Source organism: Molossus molossus, unplaced genomic scaffold (assembly GCF_014108415.1).
Source record: "Molossus molossus isolate mMolMol1 unplaced genomic scaffold, mMolMol1.p scaffold_m16_p_4, whole genome shotgun sequence".
In the NCBI taxonomy this organism is placed as follows: domain Eukaryota; kingdom Metazoa; phylum Chordata; class Mammalia; order Chiroptera; family Molossidae; genus Molossus; species Molossus molossus.
The window spans coordinates 50,519,147-50,538,267 of NW_023425377.1; the positions used below are offsets into that span (position 1 = coordinate 50,519,147).

At 43.0% G+C, this 19,121-nt stretch overlaps 1 protein-coding gene across 5 annotated transcripts in view; it reads left to right on the forward strand.

The window, feature by feature from the left end:
• Positions 1 to 463: 463 nt before the first annotated feature.
• Positions 464 to 19,121, forward strand: part of RNF130 (ring finger protein 130) — a 288,916-nt gene continuing 270,258 nt past the window's right edge. For all 5 annotated transcript variants that reach the window (XR_004956501.1, XR_004956502.1, XM_036241177.1 and 2 more), the window contains exon 1: positions 464 to 1,132. Coding sequence is in view for 3 of the 5 variants with exons in the window: in XM_036241177.1 (XP_036097070.1) it covers positions 685 to 1,132 (448 nt within the window). In the remaining 2 variants the exon portion in view is untranslated. The remainder of the gene's footprint in view (positions 1,133 to 19,121) is intronic.

Here is a 19,121-nt window from a genome sequence, read left to right on the forward strand (position 1 = left end):
GTGTGTAGCTTGGGGAGTGTGGGTGTGTGAGGGTTTTGGGGGAGTGGTAGGGGTGGTCACCACCATCTCCTTCTTGTCCAGGGAATCTGGAGGTTTCATCTAGTCCGTAGAAATCCTTCCTAACCACTTGGGTGTCCTCACAGTTCCAAGCTCGTGGACTCCAGATACTCTTATTTACAGAAAACGCCCCCCCCCCATGATGTCACCGATATGACCCAAAGTTGAAGTCTCAGACATTTAATTTTAAAATTAATTGCAAAGTGTTAGCTGTTTTTCTTTTGTATTCTCATCTCAAACTTTCCCATAGGCTCTTCTAAGTTTCCATCACACAGGTAGAATATAGAGCCCTGTGGGGGGCGAACAAGTGACTTGACCAGCTCTGGCCCTCGTGCAGGCGTGCAGACAGGGCCTGGCACGCAGGCGCGCGGGGAGGAGCTGTGCCCAGACCTGCGCGCTGCTGCTCGGCCTACGGGGAGTGGAGGTAGGGGACGGCAGCTGGGCAAGCGGTCCTTTGTGCTCCACAGACCCTCCTTTCGGCGCATCCCACTTCCGCGGCCTTGCGAGGTGCTCCCCACTCGGTGGGTCCGGTCCTAGAGGATGGAAGGGGCCTGACCCTACAGCCCTGGAGGGGCCCCGAGTAGACGACCGCACGCGGCCTGAACCACCATTCTCGTCTAAGGGCCCATGGGCGCGTCCCCGCGGTCGGGCGGCGGGCGGGAGAGCGGCGAGCAGCGAGACTGCGACGCCGAAGAAAACCGTGCTTGGGCACGGCCGCGCACCGGTCGCGCGCGCGCGCTCCCGCCGCAGCGCTGGGCGCACCCGCCCCGCCTCTCGGAGGTGGTCCGAGAGCCAGGTCCGCGAACGGCGGCTGTGGCCGGAGGGACGATGAGCAGTGCGGCGCGGACGGGCCCGGCCCGGCTCGCCGCACTCACGCTGCTGACCTGCAGCCTCTGGTCGGCGCGGGCAGACAACGCAAGTCAGGAGTACTACACGGCGCTCATCAACGTGACCGTGCAGGAGCCCGGCCGCGGCACCCCGCTCACGTTCCGCATCGACCGCGGGCGCTACGGGCTCGACTCGCCCAAGGCTGAGGTCCGCGGCCAGGTACTGGCGCCGCTGCCCATCCACGGAGGTGAGTGCCGGGCACGGGGTGGACGGGGATCCCCACCCCACGCCTCCGGGCCTCAAGCGCCGCTCAGTCGGCGGCCCCGGGCAAGGTCTGGGTCGCGCGCACCCGGGCCTGGTAGCTCCTCGGAAGGAGACTCTGAGCGTCGTTGGGTTTTCCTGTTCTAAAGACTGGGGGAGCGTTCCAGTGCTGCGGGTAGGCGGCTTGTTTACGGGAGGACACTGGACTGCGAGTTCGTAGGGACCGCTCAAACCAAGGCGGAGGTGGAGGAGCGCAAAACTCAGTTAGAGGGGAGGTCTTAACCTGCCCGAATCAGACTTGACGCTGCATTGCGCCTCAAAGGATGAGGCCCTATCCTTACGTAAAAACGTGCGGTTTTTCTTAAGTGGCAAGTGGGGGCGGGAGGAATGGAAGAGGAAAATGCACATCGTTCCTGTTGCTTTTGGCTCTAGTTTATGCCCTAGTAGTTTTACTTTAATTTGACCCCAAAAAATCTCAGATGGAGAAAATCTGATAGCTAAGCCTTCAGGTCAGGGGTGCCGGCCAAAGGGGAAATGGGTAAAAATTTCCAGAATTATCTTTGGAGCCATTTAGCTCATCCTCTCTTAAGCATAAACATGGGCCCTGTTTAATTACTTGGCATAAAGCATGTTTGTAGAAATCACTGATTGTGTTTTATTTATTTATTTATTTATTATTTCTTTTATCCTCACCCGAGGATATTTTTCCATTTTTTGTACAGATAGAGTGGGAGGGAGAGAGAGAGAGAGGAAGAGAGAGAGAGTGAGAGAAACATCGACACGAAGAGACACATCGAGTGGCTGCCACCCACACAACCAACCAGGGCCGGGGACAAACTGCAACCGAAGTACGTGCCCTTAGTGGGAACCGAACCCGGGTCTCTCCAGACCGCAGGCCGACACTCTAACCGCTGAGCCAAACCCGCCAGGGCATTTTATTTATTTATTTTTTTAATCCTCACCTGAGGATAGTTTTTCCATTTATCTTCAGATAGAGTGGGAGGGAGAGAGAGAAAGTGAAACATCGACATGAGAGGGACACATAGATTGGTTGCCTCCCGCAGACCCCACCCACTATGGCCTGGGGCAAACCACAACCAAGGTACTTGCTCTTTCTTGACACAGTGGTCCAGGGTCTAAGCTGTATCGCTGAACCAAACCGACCAGGGCTACTGGTTGTGTTTTAAAGGAAACTTTTTCCACACTGTGGAGTATGATTCTTTGTGGTGGTTTGTTTTTTTGGCCCACTAAACTTTTGGGGAAATGTCTGCTATTTTCTCCACCCCCATTCTCACTCTGAGAATGCTGAGTGGGGTTTTTTGTTTTTATTTTTTTAAGCTGCTCTTCCTGTTAAGATGACCTAAACTAGGCATCCTAAATAAAGTTAATGGTGTTTATTATATACTCTAGCATATGCAAACATGCCCCTTTTGAGGTCTCTGTATGTTTTCTTCTTTGAGGCAGTCTGGCTGAGGAAAAAAAAAATCACCTAAGGCTTTCATTGTAGTCAGTCCCCAGTTTAAACGGCCTTTTAAAAGTCCACTTTTACACTAATAATCACGTGCTTAAGGTGTTTTCTCATCTCCACTTTGTTAAAAACAGCGGTCCCAGTTTGCTATGAAAACAGCCTTGGTCTTTGGTTCATTCTGTAAATATTTGTGTGCCTTGTCTTTGCCAGTCACTGTGGTTGGGACACATAATATTGCCACAGTGTGTCACTGACAATGGTTGCCTATTTACTGGTGTGGAGGGGAACCTCGAGGGTCACGTGGAATGTAGGAAGAGGAGCAAGGCTAACTGTTCTGGAGCAAGAGCCAGCCCTGTACATTGTTTTGAAATCTATGGTTTGTCTTTGGGGCTTGGTTCCCCTAGGCCCCAAATCTGTGACCATCACATAAGATTCTGTCCCTCAAAGTGCTTAAATTACTTGTTGCTTGCTTTTTACCTGGCACAAACCCCCATCCTTGAAAAAGCTTGTTTAAAGTGTTTGGATAGAAGGGTACTTGGGAACTAAGGTGCCAGTACTGATATGTAGATGAAGGTTATTCCTGTCACTGAGGGGGGTAGCTATTTAGGATGAAATGTGTTGTCCTGTAGGTAAATTATATGACAGTAGGAAGGTAATTCGGCCCCTTAGACTCAGTTTCATCTGCAAAATGGAATGTTGAATATTTACTTCCTAAGGCTGTTGAGAGGCTTAAATGGGTCCTGCGTTTTTATTTTTATTTTATTTTTGTGAATCCTCACCCGAGGATATCTTTGCACTGATTTTTAGATAGAGTGGAAGGTAGGGAGAGAGAGAGAAACAAACATTGATATGACAGAGACACATTCATTAGTTGCCTCCCTCATGGGCCCATCCAGGGTGGGGATCAAACCTGCAACCAAGGTAGTGCCCTTGACCAGGAATCGAACCCAGGACCCTTCAGTCTGAGGGCAGACACTCTGAACCGCTGGGCCAAACCAGCCAGGGTGGTTCCTGCCTTTTTAAAACATTAGTTAAATTTTGTTACAGATATTTCTTATTCTTCTATTGACTCCCTCCTCCCCAACCCTTCCCGACCCTTCTCACCTGATTGTTGTCTGTGTCTGTTGGTTATGCATATAAGTTCTTTGGTTCTCCCTGCTCAAACCGCCCCCCCCCCCCCCGAATTTTCAAAGCTGACCCCTAGTTCCATGTCTCTGCGTCTGTTTTGTTTATCAGCTTATTTTGTTCGTTACATTCCACAAATAAGTGAGATCATGTGATATTTGTCTTTCTCTGATTGGTTTATTTCGCTTAGCATAATACTCTCTGGGCCCCTCCATGACATCTCAAAGGATAAGAGATCTTTCTTCCTTACAGTTGCATAGTATTCCATTGTGTATATGTTCCACAGCTTTTTTTGTCCACTCATCTACTGATAAGCACTTGGGCTGTTTCTAGATCTTAACTATTGTAAATAGTGCTGCTATGAACATAGGGGTGCATATATTCTTTCTGATTGGTGTTTCAGGCTTCTTAGGATATATTCCTAGAAGTGGGATCATTGGGTCAAATGGCAGTTCAATTTTTAATTTTTTGAGGAAACTCCATAGTGTTTTCCATAGTGGCTGCACCAGTCTGCATTCCCACCAGCAGTGTACTAGAGTCCCTTTTTCTCCACACCCTTGCCAGCACTTGTTTGATGATTTGTTGATGGCAGCCATTCTGGCCGGTGTGAGATGATATCTCATAATCGTTTTAATTTGCATCTCTCTGATGATTAGTGACATTGAGCATTTTTTCATGTCCCTTGGCAATTTGTATGTCCTGTTTGGAGAAGTGTCTATTTAGGTCCTTCGCCCATTTTGTAATTGGATTCTTTGTCTTCCTTTTCTTGAGTTGTATGAGTACTCTAAATATTTTGGGTATTAACCCATTATCTGATATATCATTGGCGATTATGTTCTCCCATACAGTGGGTTCCCTTTCCATTTTAATGCTTGTTTCCTTTGCTGTATAGAAGCTTTTTAGTTTGATATAGTCCCTTTTATTAATTTTTTCCTTTGTTTCTCTTGCCTTAGGCGATGATCAGTGAAAAGTCTGCTGTGTGTGATATCTGAGATTTTGCTACCTACATTTTTTCTAGGATTTTTATGGTTTCACAAGTGACATTTAAGTATTTTATCTATTTTGAGTTTATTTTTGTGTATGGTATAAGTTGGTGGTGTAGTTTCATTTTTTTGCATGTAGCCGTCCAATTTTCCCAGCACCTTTTATTAAAGATGCTGTCTATACTCCATTGTATGCTCTTGCCACCTTTGTCAAATAGTCTTACGTCTATTTATGAGTTCTCTATTCTGTTCCATTGATCTAGATGCCTGTTCCATTGCTCTAGATGCCTGTTCTTGTGCCAATACAATTGTCCCTCGCCACTTTGTGCTTTGACTTTTGCAGCTTCACTCTATCGCAGTTTTTCTCAAATATATTCATTAAAAAGTTGATCGAGACAGTGAAAATGATACAGCACGTGCTCGGTTGTCTGAGTCAATTATACACCCCTGTACGATAATTAAAATTTAAATTATTGTACGTATGGACTGTAGGCTTATATATTCGAGCAACCCCACAAATCCTTCAATGCCAGGTGCAAACGCTCGACCACTCCTTGTGTGTGGGAAATAACTTTTTTCCAAAAAATCGGGTGGGGTGAAACCAAGCCAATCAGTGTGCTGTTCACTGATTGGCTATCTTATCCTCTTCCTATCCTGGCCACTGATTGGCTCAGCCTCATGCAGTTTGTTTCTCTCATACACACTTCTACATCGATACGCATCAGAAGCATCTTTGCTCTTGTAAGTGTTTGCGATTTCTGAGAACTTTTATCTAAGCCCCACAATGGCTCCTAAACGTGCTGCTGCTTCTAAGCCTTCTGATGGTGAAACTAAGCACCGGAGGAAGATGCTTACCATCCAGGAGAAGGTGAAACTTGGATATGATGAAAGATGGCAAGAACATCAAGGAGGTTGCCCACCATTACGACTTGAATGAGTCCACCGTTCTTTCCATCCACAAAGATGAAAAGAACAACCATGCAACGTTTACTGTATCTTTCAACAAGGAAACAAAGTGTGTCGTGACAAGTCGTAGTAAGTTCATAGTGAAAACAGAGTCTGACCTAGCCATTTGGATCAGTGACAGCCATAAGAAAAACATTTCGTTGGATTCACTGGTCATATGGGAGAAGGCAAGGCAGCTCTATCCGTGCTTTACAGCAGACGAACCTCAACCAGGATCCTCTTCTGCAGTGTTCATGGATTTCACGGCAAGCAAGGGTTAGTTTGAGAAGTTCCAGAAGAGGTATCATTCGAAGAGTGTCATTTTCCCCGGAGAAGCTGCCTCTGCTGGTCAGCAGAGGACTGTGTGAACAACACGTTCCAGAAGATCCTTGAGGAGGGCGAGTATCATCCAGAACAGGTGTCCTTAACTGACGAGGATCTGGTGGAGATGACTAAGTCTGCGAGTGAGGAGGAAGAAGAGCAGCCAGAGGTTCCTGGGAATCAGGAGGAGGAAGGTGGCCTTACACTTGAGTGTCTCTTGCAAGTTGTAAGAACTGTTAAGGTAGTTCAGGACATGATTGGCGAAGGGGACCTATAAATGGTGCGTTCATTGCAGTTCTGGAATGCACTTGATGGACCAATAGAACCCTGCAAAAGCCTCCTCACACATATGAAAAGACAGCACCAGCAACTGCCTATCACGATGTTCTTCAACTGCGCACCCAGACACCCACTGCCTACTCCTAGTGCTCCTTCAGCGGAAGAAGACAACAACGCACCTGCTGAAGATACTGTACCACCTGAAGAATCTCATACTGAGGTTGTGCCTTCAGAGGAGCAGTAACCTTGCTCTTCTTTGCTGTGCAGTACATCTCTTCATCTTCATCACTTCATCATCAAACAAGTTGCACTATTTTCATAGGTTAGTGGTTGTGTGTAAGAATGTGTGTGTAATTAAATGTACAATAATATGATATTTGTAACGTCTAATATGTCTTATTTTGTCTAATATATTGGGTAATACGAGTGTAATGGTGACTAAAAGGTGTTATTTCATGTCTAGAGGGTTCTAATAATGTTAAAAAGCGTATTTAGAAGGTAGTAAACAGTTTTCTATGCTCTAAGTGCAAAAATATTCGATTTATAAAGAATCCTACTTCGCGGAAATTCATTTATCTTGGTAGAGTCTGGAACTGATTAACTGCGATAAACAAGGGCCAACTGTACCAGGCTGTTTTGATAACAGTGGCTTTGTAGTATAACCTGATATCTGGTATTGTGATCTCTCCTACTTTGTTTTTCTTTTTCAAGATTGCTGTGGCTATTTGGGATCTTTTTTGGTTCCATATAAACTTTTGGAGTGTTTGTTCTAATTTTGTGAAATATGTAATTGGTATTTTAATGGGGATTGCATTGAATCTATAGATTGCTCTAGATGCTGTGGACATTTTAATGATGTTAATTCTTCCAATCCATGAACAAGGTATATGCTTTTACTTTTTTATATCTTCTTCTATTTCTGTTTTCTGCAAAGAGGTCCTTTATGTTTTTGATTAAGTTTATTCCTAGGTATCTTCATTTTGTTGTTGCAATGGGCAATGGGATTCTTTTTTTAGTTTCTATTTCTGTGTGTTCATTATGGGTGTCTAAAAATGCCAGCGATTTCAGGATTTTGATTTTGTAGCCTGCTAATTTGCTGAATTCATTGATTAAATCTAGTAGTTTTTTGGTGGAGTCTTTAAGGTTTTCAATGTATATCATGTCATCTGCGAATGGTTATATCAGGTTCACTTCCTCCTTTCCAATTTGGTTGCCTTTTATTTTTTCTTCTCTGATTGCGGTGGCTAAGACTTCCAGTACTACGTTAAATAAGAGTAGTGAAAACAGACATCCTATCTTGTTCCTGTTTTTAAGGGAGATGCTTTTAGTGTTTGCCCATTGAGTATGATGTTGACTATAGATTTCTCATATATGCCTTTAATATGTTGAGGTATGAGCCTTCTGTTCCCACTTTCTGAGAGAGCCCTTTTTTTTAAATCAAAAATCTGTGCTGTATTTTGTCAAGTGCTTTTTCAACATTCATTGGTATAATCATATGATTTTTATTTTTCATTTTGTTTGTGTGGTGTATCACATTTATTGATTTACAAATATTGTGCCAGCCTTGTATCCCTGGGCTAAATCCCACTTGGGCATGGTGTATAATTTTTTAAATATATTGCCGGATTCGATTTGCTAATATTTTGTTGAGGATTTTGGCATGTTCATCAAGGAGATTGGCCTGTAATTTTCTTTCTATGTAGAATCTTTATCTGGTTTGGGGATTATGATTATGCTGGCTTCATAAAAAGATCTTGGAAGTCCTCCTTCCTCTTGAATTTTTTGTAATAGTTTGAAGAGAATAGGTGATTGTTTTTCTTTGAATATTTAGTAAAGCTCCCCTGTGAGCCTTGGCTGGTTTTCTCAGTGGTTAGAGCGTCGGCCCACGGTCCAGAGAGACCCGGGTTCGGTTGCCGCTAAGGGCATGTACCTCATTTGCAGTTTGTCCCTGGCCCTGGCTGTGTCCTGCAGGTGGCAACCACTCAATGTGTCCCTTTCACATCAACATTTCTCTCTCTCTCTCTCTCCCTCCCACTCTATCTGAGCAAAGAATGGAAAACAACAACCAAAATCCCCTATGAAGCCATCCAGACCAGAGCTTTTGTTTTCTGGAAGTTTATTGCTTACTGCTTCTGTTTCCTTAATTGTTATTTGTCTGTTCAGGTTTTCTGATACTTCCCAGTTGAGTTTTGGAAGACCATATGATTGTAAGAATTGATCCATTTTGCCCAGGTTGTCGAATTTGTTGGCATATAATTGTTAACAGTATTTTCTTAATATCCTTTTTATTTCTGTGGTGTCAGTTGTTACTTCACCTCTTTCATTTCTGATTTTATTAATTTGGGTCCTCTCTCTTAGTATGTTGGTGAGTCTGGCTAAAGATTGATTGATCTTGTTTATCTTTTCAAAGAACCAGCTCTTGCTTTCATTGATGTTTTGTATTTATTTTTAGTCTCTATGTCATTTATTTCCACTCTGATCTTTATTATTTCCTTCCTTTTACTAACTCTGGGTTTTTCTTTTTGTCCTCTCTCTAAATCTGTAAATATAGGGTTAGAGAATGTATTAGAAAATTTTCTTGTTTCTTGAAGTAGGCCCGCAGTGCTATGAACTTCCCTCTCAGGACTGTTTTCACTGTCCCATAGATTTTGTGGTGGTGTGTGTTCATTTTCATTGGTTTCCAGGAAGTTTTTTTATTTCTTTCTTGATCTCCTTTGTAACCTATTTATTGTTTAATAACATGCTATTTAGCCTTCATGTGTATGCATGTTTTTGAGTATTTTAATTGTAATATGTTTCTAGTTTCATGCCATTGTGATCCAAGAAGCTGCTTGATATGATTTCAGTCTTCTTGAATTTATAGAGACTAACATTTTGTCCTAACCTGTGGTCTGTCTTTGAGAATGTCTCATGTGCACTTGAGAAGAATGTATATTCTGCAGCTTTGGGGGTGAAATGTTCCATAAATATCAATTAAATCCAACTGATCTAATACATCATTTAGGGACTCTGTTCCCTTGTTAATTTGTGTCCCAGTGGTGTCAGTGGGTAAAGTCCCCTACTATGATCGTATTGCTGTCGTTCTTGAAGTCCTCCAAGTTTTTAAATATAGTTTGATGCTCCTATATTCAGTGTATATATGTTTACCAGGTTTATATTCTCTTGTTGAATTAAGCCTTCTAATATTAAGTAGTGATCTTTGTCTCTTATTATGACCCTCGTTTTCAAGTCTGTCTTATCAGATATGAGTATTGCTACACCAGCTTTTTTGTTTGTTTCATTTTTGTTTGCCTGGAAATTTTTTTCCAACCCTTCACTTTCATCCTGTGTGAGTCTTTTGTTGTGAGGTGGGTCTCTCTTAGATAGCATATATTTGGATTGTGTTTTCTTTTTTTTAACTTTATTGTTGAATGTATTACAGAATGTTCCTCATTTTTCCTCCATTGACCCCCTTCTCCCCACTTCCGCCCCCCTCCTACCTTTCCCCACACTGTTGTCCGTGTCCATTGGTTATGCATATATATAAGTTCTTTGGTTTATTTCTTCCCACCCCCCTACCTTTCTTCCCTTTGAGGTTTGTCAGTCTAACAACCAATTTGTACTTCTTAATTCCTTCACCTTTTTCACCCATTCCCCCAACACCCCTCCCATCTGGCAACCAACAGAATTTCTGTGTATCTATGAGAATTTTTCTGTTCTGCTTGTTCATTTTGTTTGTAGATTCAGTTGTTGATAGATATGTATTCATTGCCATTTTGTTTGTTCATATTTTTTATCTTTTTCTTCAAGAAGACCCTTCAACATTTCATATAATAATGGTTTGGTGGTGGTGAGCTCCTTTAGCTTTTCCTTGTCTGGGAAACTCTTTATATGGCTATCAGTTCTAAATGACATCTTTGCAGGATAGAGTAATCTTGGTTATAGGTTCTTGCTTTTCATCACTCTGAATATTTCTTGCCATTCCCTTCTGGTCTGCAAACTTTCTTTTGAGAAATCAGCTGATAGTCTTAATGGGAACTCCCTTGTAGGTAACTAACTGCTTGTCTCTTGCTGCTTTTAAGATTTTCTCTTTGTCTTGAACCTTTTGCATTTTGATGATGATGTTGTTGTGGGGCGAGAGAACCAAAAGACCACCAGAGCCAAATTAAATCAAATAGAGAGCAAAGCTGTCTGGTGACTGATCCTGAGTTCTCGGAGATCAGCCCCAACTTTCAGCTACATTTTTATTTTATAGGAGGCTTGTTATAAATTTCTGCAACTGGCGTTTCTTGATGGCCTTGGGGGAGAGCAAGCAAGCAAATAAGAGAAGCAGTGGCAATTAGTGATAAGAGGGAGGGAAGGGAGGTGGGAGGGAGCTGAGATGGGAGGGAACTGCGTCAGCACACATCTATGGTCAAGGTTGTCCTGCTATTCACCCTGTTTTCCAAGTTCTAAAAAATAAATTTGCTTAGAGGACAAATTCACTTAAGAGGACAAATTCACTTAGAGGAGTACCAGGCCAGCTGGTACTTCCTCAGTTTGCCTCTGAAAGCTCCATAGTTGGCCTTTTGTATTATTTAATCAGGGTTTGGTGATATGAGAAGGCCACTACATTGTCTTGGTGTGGGCCTCTTGAGGTTCATCTTGATTGGGACTCTCTGTGCTTTCTGGACCTGTATGTCTGTTTTATTCACCAAGTTAGGGAAGTTTTCTGCCATTATTGTTTCAAATGGATTTTCAGTTTTTTGTTCTCTCTTCTGCTTCTGGCACCCCCAAGATATGAATGTTGGCATGCTTGAAGTTGTCCCAGAGGCTCCTTACAGTATCCTCATTTTTTTGGATTCTTTTTTCTTTTTGCTCTTCTGATTGGTTTTTTGCTTCTTTATATTCGATGGTTTGCTTCTTGGCTTTACCTACTCTACTATTGAATCTGTGTAAGTTATTCTTTATTTCAATTAGTGCCTCCTTCATTTCCGATTGGTCCTTTTTTATGCTCTTGAGTCCCTCACTAAGTTCGCCGAGGTTCTCACTAAGTCGATTGAGCATCCTTATAAGCAGTGTTTTGAACTCAGCATCTGTTAGGTTGCTTATCTCCATTTTGTTTAGTTCTTTTCCTGGAGTTTTGTAGTGTTCTTTCTTTGGGAACGTATTTCTTTGTCTCCTCATTTTGGCTGCCTCCCTGTGTTTGTTTCTATGTATTACTTAACGAGAGGTAGGGGCTAGCTGAGACTAGGTGTTGCTTGTTTAGGGTAATTTAGGGTACCTGAAGCAGGATCCAAGAGAGGCCAATCCTATGGTAAAACAACTGGCAACAGCTTGAGTGGGCCTGAAAGTTGGGTGGGGTGGGCCTTAGGGAATCACTAGGGCAGGGCTAACTGTATGAGCCAGGTTGCTGGAGTCCATGATATGGTTGTGTTCTGCCAGCCTCATGGGGGAACGGCTCATCAATGGAACAAAGGCCTCTGTCGGTATGTCTGCCCAGGAGAAAGCCACTTCTCCAGCCCTCACTCCAATGCCAAACAACTCAGCTCTTCCCCATATGACTCTGGTGCCTCCCCCATACTGTAGCCTGTAGGGTGCGAGTCTGAGTTAGTTCATGCGCAGGCCCTTTAAGAGGAGCTGCCTGGGGGCTCCAGCCGCCTCAGTCTCACTCAACCTCAGTTCCTGCTGGTCTTTCCAGCCAGATGTCATGGGGACTTCTGTTCCTGGCACTGGAACCCTGAGCTGGGAGGCTGGTGTGGGACGGGGACCTTTCAGTCCTCAGGGAGGAGCTTCCAAGCTGAGGTATCCTCCTAATTTTTATCCACCACACGTGTATGTGGCACCAGCCTGTCTGCCTCCACCACTTCTACTAGTCTTGGTGTGGCTTCTTCTTTAATTTCATAGTAGTAGGGCTTCCACTCACCTTGATTTCAGTCACTTTTGAATGATGGTTGTTCTGTTGTTTAGTTGTATCTTTGATGTGGGTGTGGGAGGACCCAATACCACATTTACCTGTGCCATCATCTCGACCGGAATTCTGGATCGTGTTTTCTTATCCAGTCAGCTACCCTGTGCCTTTTGATTGGAACATTTAATCCATTTATATTGAAGGTTATTGTTGATATATACTTACTGCTTGCCATTTTTATTTTATATCATTATTCCTTTCTATATCTTCTTTCTCTCTCCCTTTCTCTCTCTCTCTCTGTGTTTCTTCTTCCTCTTATAACAGTCCCTTAGCATTTATTTATTTTTTTTAATCCTCACTTGAGGATATTTTACCCTTTATTTTCAGAGTGGGAGGGAGGCAGTGAGAGAGAGAAACATTAGTGTGAGAGAGACCATTGGTTGCCTCCTGCACGACCCCAGCAGTGCAGGGGACTGAACCATCCCTAAGGTATGTGCCCGTAACTGGAATTGAACCCACACCTCTTTGGTAAGTGGGCTGAGGCTCTAACTGCTGAGCCAAACCGGCCAGGGTCCTTTAGCATTTCTTGCAGTGCTGGTTTGGTGGTAGTAAATTCCTTTAGCCCTTTTTGTCTGTGGAGCTCTTTATTTCATCTTCAATTTTGAATGGTAGCCTTGGTGGATATAGTAGTTTTGGATTCAGACCATTTTTCATTACTTTGTATACTTCATGCCACTGCCTTCTGGCCTGCAGTATTTCTATTGAGAAATCAGCTGACAGTCTAATGGGAGCTCCCTTGTAGGTAACTTTCTGTTTCTCTCTTGTTTCCTTTGAGATTCTTTTTTTGTGTTCAACAGTTGCCATTTTAAATGTGGTGTGTCTATTTGTGAGTCTTTTTGGGTTTATCTTGCTTGGGACTCTCTGTGTTTCCTGGACTTGTGTGACTTTTTCCTTAATCAGATTAGGGAAGTTTTCTGTCATTTCTTCAAACAGTTTCTCTATTCCTTCGAATCTTCTTCTTCTGGTACCCCTGTGGTGCGAATATTGTTACATTTTGTATTGCCCCAAAGCTGTCTTAAACTCTTCTGTTTAATTTTGTTCTCTTTTTACTGCTGTAATGGGTGTATTTTTCTACCTTGTCTTCTAACTTGCTGATTCGATTCTCAACGTCTTCTACTCTACTATTGAATCATTCCAAAGTATTTTTTATATCAGCTATGTCATTCTTTATTTCCACTTTATTTTTATTTATAGCTTCTACCTCTTTTTATGCTGATGTAGTTCCCACTGAGCTCCTTATAATTCTCATTAAGTTGCTTGTAGTTCTCACTAAAGTATTCAAACCATTACTTTGAATTTTTATTTGGCAAATTTCTTGCTTCCAGTTTATGTAGTTCCTTTTCTTATTATTTCTCCTTTAATTTCATTTGGGGGTTGTTTTGTTGTCTCACCATTTTAGCAGTCTAGTAGTTCCAGGCCACGTGAGGCTGTTGGGATGTGTAGGCATGTGAGTGTCTATAAAATGAGACTGCAATTGTTCTCGTGCCTGGTGCTTGTCTGCTGTGGGTTATGGAGGGTTGCTGGTAGCTCCTGTTGGTCTGTCATGGTAGGCGCTGCTGGGGTGCGTGGGTCCAACTGGTGGCTGCCAGGGTATCAGGTCCTTAGGTACTTCTGCTGCCTGGTGGGTCTCCGCTCCTGATCAGTTGCTGCTGATGCTACTGGGAGTGGGTCTCTGCTCCTGGTCTGTACTGCTGCTGCTGCTACTGCTGCTGGGAGATGAGTCTCAGCTTCTAGTTCTCTGGTGCTGTTGGGGATCGAGGATGCTCAGCTCCTGAAATTTTGCTGTAGTTGCTGGTGGGACTTCATGGCCCAATCCTCTGCTGCTATTTTCAGGGTAAGTTCTCAGCTCCCTGAGCCTTGCTGCTGCTGGGACTGGGGCTCCACTCTTGATCAGCCGCTGCTGATGCTGTTGGGGGCTGGTGTCAGCTGCCAATCTGTGCTGATGCTGTGGCATGGATTGAGCTACCAAGCCTCTGCTGCTGCTGGGGTTGTCTCTTAGCTCCTGAGCCTCAGCTGCTGTCGAGGATGGGGCTCTGCTTCCCAGCCTTGCTGCTACTGCTGCTGGGGGCAGTGCTTGACTCTAGAACCTTGCTGCTATTGGGAGTGGGGCTCCATTCTGCTCCCCAGCCATGTGCTGCTGCTGATGTGTGGGATGATGCCTGGCTCCTGAGCTTGCTGCTATTACTGCTGGGGATATTGCTTAGCTCCTGAGCCCTGCTGCTGTGTCTGGGGGTAGATACCTTGACAGCACTGCTACTGTGCACTGGTCCACGTTGGCAAGCAGGGGCAACTGGTTCGATGGTGCAAGGAGCACTGGTGGCCTCATGTTGCTGGGCCCTAGCGGCTCCTCGCTCCCTCCTCCCTAAGAAGATCCAGTGGATCATCCAAAATGGCGGGTTCTTCCAGCCCCCAGGAGGGAGAAGTGCCCTGACAAGTAGCTCACAGCGGTACCCCGGTCCACAGCACTGGAATCCTCTGCCCTAAGTTTCTGCCCTGCTGTGTGGTTGCTCCTCCACACTCATATTCACTCACACTCTTGCACTTGCTCACACTCTCACAAACCCTCGCTCTAGTCCTGCTCACTGCCATCTTGGAACCTCAGTTCCTGCCTTTTAAAAAGAGGGATCCTATTAATCTAAATAAATTTCTGAATTGGTGGGATTTTAGACTGCATCAAAGTGAACACGTTGGAGCAGTGTGAAGACTGAGTCTGGGATCAGTTCTCCTGAGTGTCTGTCTTTTTGCTCTTCCTCTCCTCCATTCGCTAGGGGCTTATTTTGTATTTGCACATGTGTTTGCTCCAGGTTTTCTCAGGTGATGGTGGGATCCTGCAGGTGGTTTGTGCTAAGGGGTCTGCACACATAGGTTTTCCCAGTCCAGCAAATAATAATTGAAACTACTGCATGCCAAGCACTATTTATAAAATACTAGGGATGAGGGAGGGACAACAACCGTGAACAAAACAAAAAAAATCTCTCCCCTTTCCTGAAGCTCACATTCAGGTTGGGGGTCTTTGTAAGTCAATTTACCTGTAAATTGTTTCTAAACCTGTAGGTTTATATGAAAGCCAAGATACTTAGCTGCATTTGCAGCAAGAACTTAGGAATGTATTTTAAAAATAAGAATGGTAGGAGGGAGTGGCCACTGCCTCTCCCCAGAGCCCTGGGAAGGAATAAGATGGCTGCGTGGCCGCAACTCAGCAAAAGCTCTGAGTGCCCTCCAAATCCCTAGTGTCCCCGCACAGTTTCAGTTCTGTCCACCCTCCCTCTGCCGGAGCCCAAGAGTCTGTCCTCTTAGATCTGGGAACTTTTGGCTATTTGCACACTTTTCATTTGTTGGCTGAATTCAAGAAATTTTCAGATTCACAATTCATCATGCTGAGCTCCTTCTATTTACAACAATAAATGCAAGTAGATGTTTAAGCACTGGCTCTGAGGCCAAGGGTGAGGTACCATCATGCAGTCCAAAATATGGCAAGAATGATTGACTTCATGAGGATTCCTCCTATAATCTTTATACCTCAGGATGTCAATTCACTTTTGTTTTATCCTTGGTACTTCCATTATGTTTTATTTAGAGGAGCAAGTGTGAGGAGTTAAAAGGCATCTGGTTCACAAGCTCCTGGCAATGGCTTGATCTGAAATGCAAGTTCTGTACTTTCCTTTGTGGTCAACTGATTCTGACTGTATAAGGCCCCAGTGGGTTAGTCATTTAAAAGGCCACATTTTATCTGTGGAGACTGTTATCCTTTTCTGCTATCATCTCAATACAGAGGCCATTCAGTGTGGCCTGGATTAGAGATGACCTTTCTATGATAGTCAAGTCTGGTAATTGTTTTTCTTATTCTTTATAATAAAAATAATGATTAGTGAGCAAAAATAAATAAGTAAGAATGCTAGTAGAAATCTGTTAAAAATTATTCATTTTTAAGAAAGTGGTTTGTCAATACTTCAGTTTTTTAAAATGGCTTAAAATTGGAATAAGGTTTGGGTATTTCACATTATGATACTTTGATTTAGTGAGTTTCACATTTTTATGTTTTTAGGAGAAATATTACATTCCTTAAGACCATTATGTTTTTATGTTTTTAAATTGAAGAAAATTCTTAACAATTTTATTAAGGACTTACTGTGTGTTGACACTAAACAAAGTGATGTTCAAATTACAAAAATAAAAAGTTTGAGACAGTTGCTAGCAAAAAAAAAAAAAAAATAGCTGTAGTCAATAGATGTAAAATCTAAAGTCATTTTCAGGATGTTTGGTAGAAATGAACATAAAGACAAGATAACTTTGTTTTCCTAGGGCTTAAAGTGATAATGACTCTTTTTAAATCTCTGACTTGGTTTGTGAAATTAGAAAACTTGTTATTTTCCAGTGAAACTATCAATTAAGTATGTATGAATCGCAGAACAAGATTTATTTGTCTTATACTTTTGAAAGCCAGATTGGCAACTTTTTTTTTTTTTGGATGTTGTGGTATTTAAAAGTATATTTTGGAAGGTGTTAAAACTTTATAAAATACTTCACAAAAAAGTGTACTTTGAAAATATATTTTTTGTCGTTAAGTACAATGCATTTGTAAGTGAAAAGTCATTTGGTACTAACAACTTTCATATTTTAAGTGTTAAAGAATTCACTTTTAAAAATGGACTTTTGAAGGAAGCATATCTTGCATTTATGTGATGATCACAGTTTTTATTGCAAAGGGTGAGCTTAGAACTAGAAACAGTGGAAACTAGCTAGTGTAGTATCTACTGTGGAGCAAACATTATAAATGTGCTTTATGTGTGCACACACTAACTTTTTGTTTGAGCCTACAGCGGAGGTTGGGAGAGGAGAAGGCCCTGTGTTGATGATGTCATTATATATGCAGATGTGCTGGTAGGAAGAATTTGATATCAGCCACTTTTTGCTTTGCATAGAAAATTTCAGGATTGGATCTTACAGCTCAGTTTCAGGCGGTTCTGAATGATGATTGTTCTGTAGTTCAGTTGTAATTTTGATGTGGTTGTAGAAGGAGATGAATACTGCGTTTACCTATGCTGCCATCTCGGCCAGAAATTTGTAAAACAAATCTTTTAAAACAGACCTGCCAGAATATACCTTTTAAGAAGAGGTGTTTTTTTCCAAATAAGTCGTGTGTGTATGTGTGTGTGTGTGTGTGTGTGTGTGTGTGTACACATATGCACACATATTGTGCAGCAATAAAAACATAAATGTAAACACATTTAGAATTTGTTTTGTGAGATTATTTGTGCAGTGTATCAAATATTTGTCTTTTCTAGACTTGAATTTTGACAGGTGACAGTTATTTTCTTCTGTGCTTATAAACTCTCTTTAGATAATGCTCAAAGAGGAATCCAGTAGTGTTTTAGGCCATGTCTACATTGCTGAGATGAATGTGTAGTCCTCAGAGCTGAATTTTCTTAAATCTTCATTTTCTTTCAATTTTTTTTTCTTTATTGATTTTTAGAGAGAGAGAGGAAGGGAGAGGGAGAGAGAGATAGAAACAGCAATGAGAGAGAACATCAGTTGGCCACCTCCTGCATGCTCCCCAGGAGGATTTGGCCCACAACCCGGACATGTGTCCCAACCAGGAATAAAACTGGTGACTTCTTGTTTTATGGGTCATCTCTCGACCACTGAACCACACTGGCCAGGAAGAGCCAATCTTTTAAGTGTAGCAATCTTCACTTATTTACTAAACGAAACTAAGTTTTCATGATCATCAGTGTTTGTGTTTCATCTCCCTTAGGGTATTTTATTTACATATTCTCTGTAAATTGTGATAAGTAAAGTATTTTGGGGGGTTGGAGGCAATTTTGAATGAAACAAGGGGAAACCCTCAAATATTAAATGAAATTTAAAAGGTATTTGGATTCCAAAATGGGGGCAGAGTGAATGGGAACTACACAGACCGTCTCCCAGGACCAAACTGGAATTACAACTAAAACACAGATACATTGACGGGAAAAAGCAACAGAAAACCAGCTTGCGAGGATCATATAACCAGGGACACTGACTTGATCCCGGTAGGATTGCGGAGGCATGATTGGGAGGCTGGGAGCCCAGGGTTGGCAGTGGCTTTAGCTCTGAGCAGCGCCCTCGGGTTACACTCCCAGGCAGCTCCACAGCGCAGAGCTGGGACAGACGCTAAAATAGCCAGAGCCACTAACCTTGGGCTCCGCAGAGGGAGGGCAGACTGGAAAGGAAGTATATGGAGACACTCGGGATTTGGAGGGAGCTCAGAGCTTTTGTTGAGTTGCAGACATGCAGGACGGTGGCCATCTTGCTCCTTCCCAGGGCTCTGGGGAGAGGCAGCAGCTCCTCCCTCGGAAATTCAGTCCCACCCAGGTGGCCCATTGAAATACAAATTGAGGCTCACTAACAACCAGCATTTGCCCCACCCTCAGGAAATGCCCTTACGCCGGGCACCTGAGGGAGTTTTTCATTCAACTGACAGCACAAAACTCTTCAAGTAACCACTACTGATAGCCTCCAGGCAAAAAGCTAGAGGATAACTGTACCGTTCCAGGGCTAGCAACTCTAACCAGGAAAATAAGACTTGACAGTGGTGTTTAACGTGTGTCCTCATTCACTCATTCAAACCCAGGAGGTGAGCCACAAACAGCAGAACACCAACACCCACAGGGAAAATTTGGCAGGCTCCAAAGCCCACTGTGATAGCCAAAATGGTGAAACACAGAAACAAAACCCAAATGAAAGAACAAGAGACCTCTACCGAAGATGAGATAAATTTGGAGCAGTTAAGCAAGTTAACAGAGCTAGAATTCATCACCATGATATTGAAGAAGCTCAACAGGACAAGTAAGGACATAGAGGTGTTGAAAATCAACCAACTGGAAATTAAAAACCACCAAGAAGAAATCAGGAATGACATATCAGAAATAAAGAACACATGGGA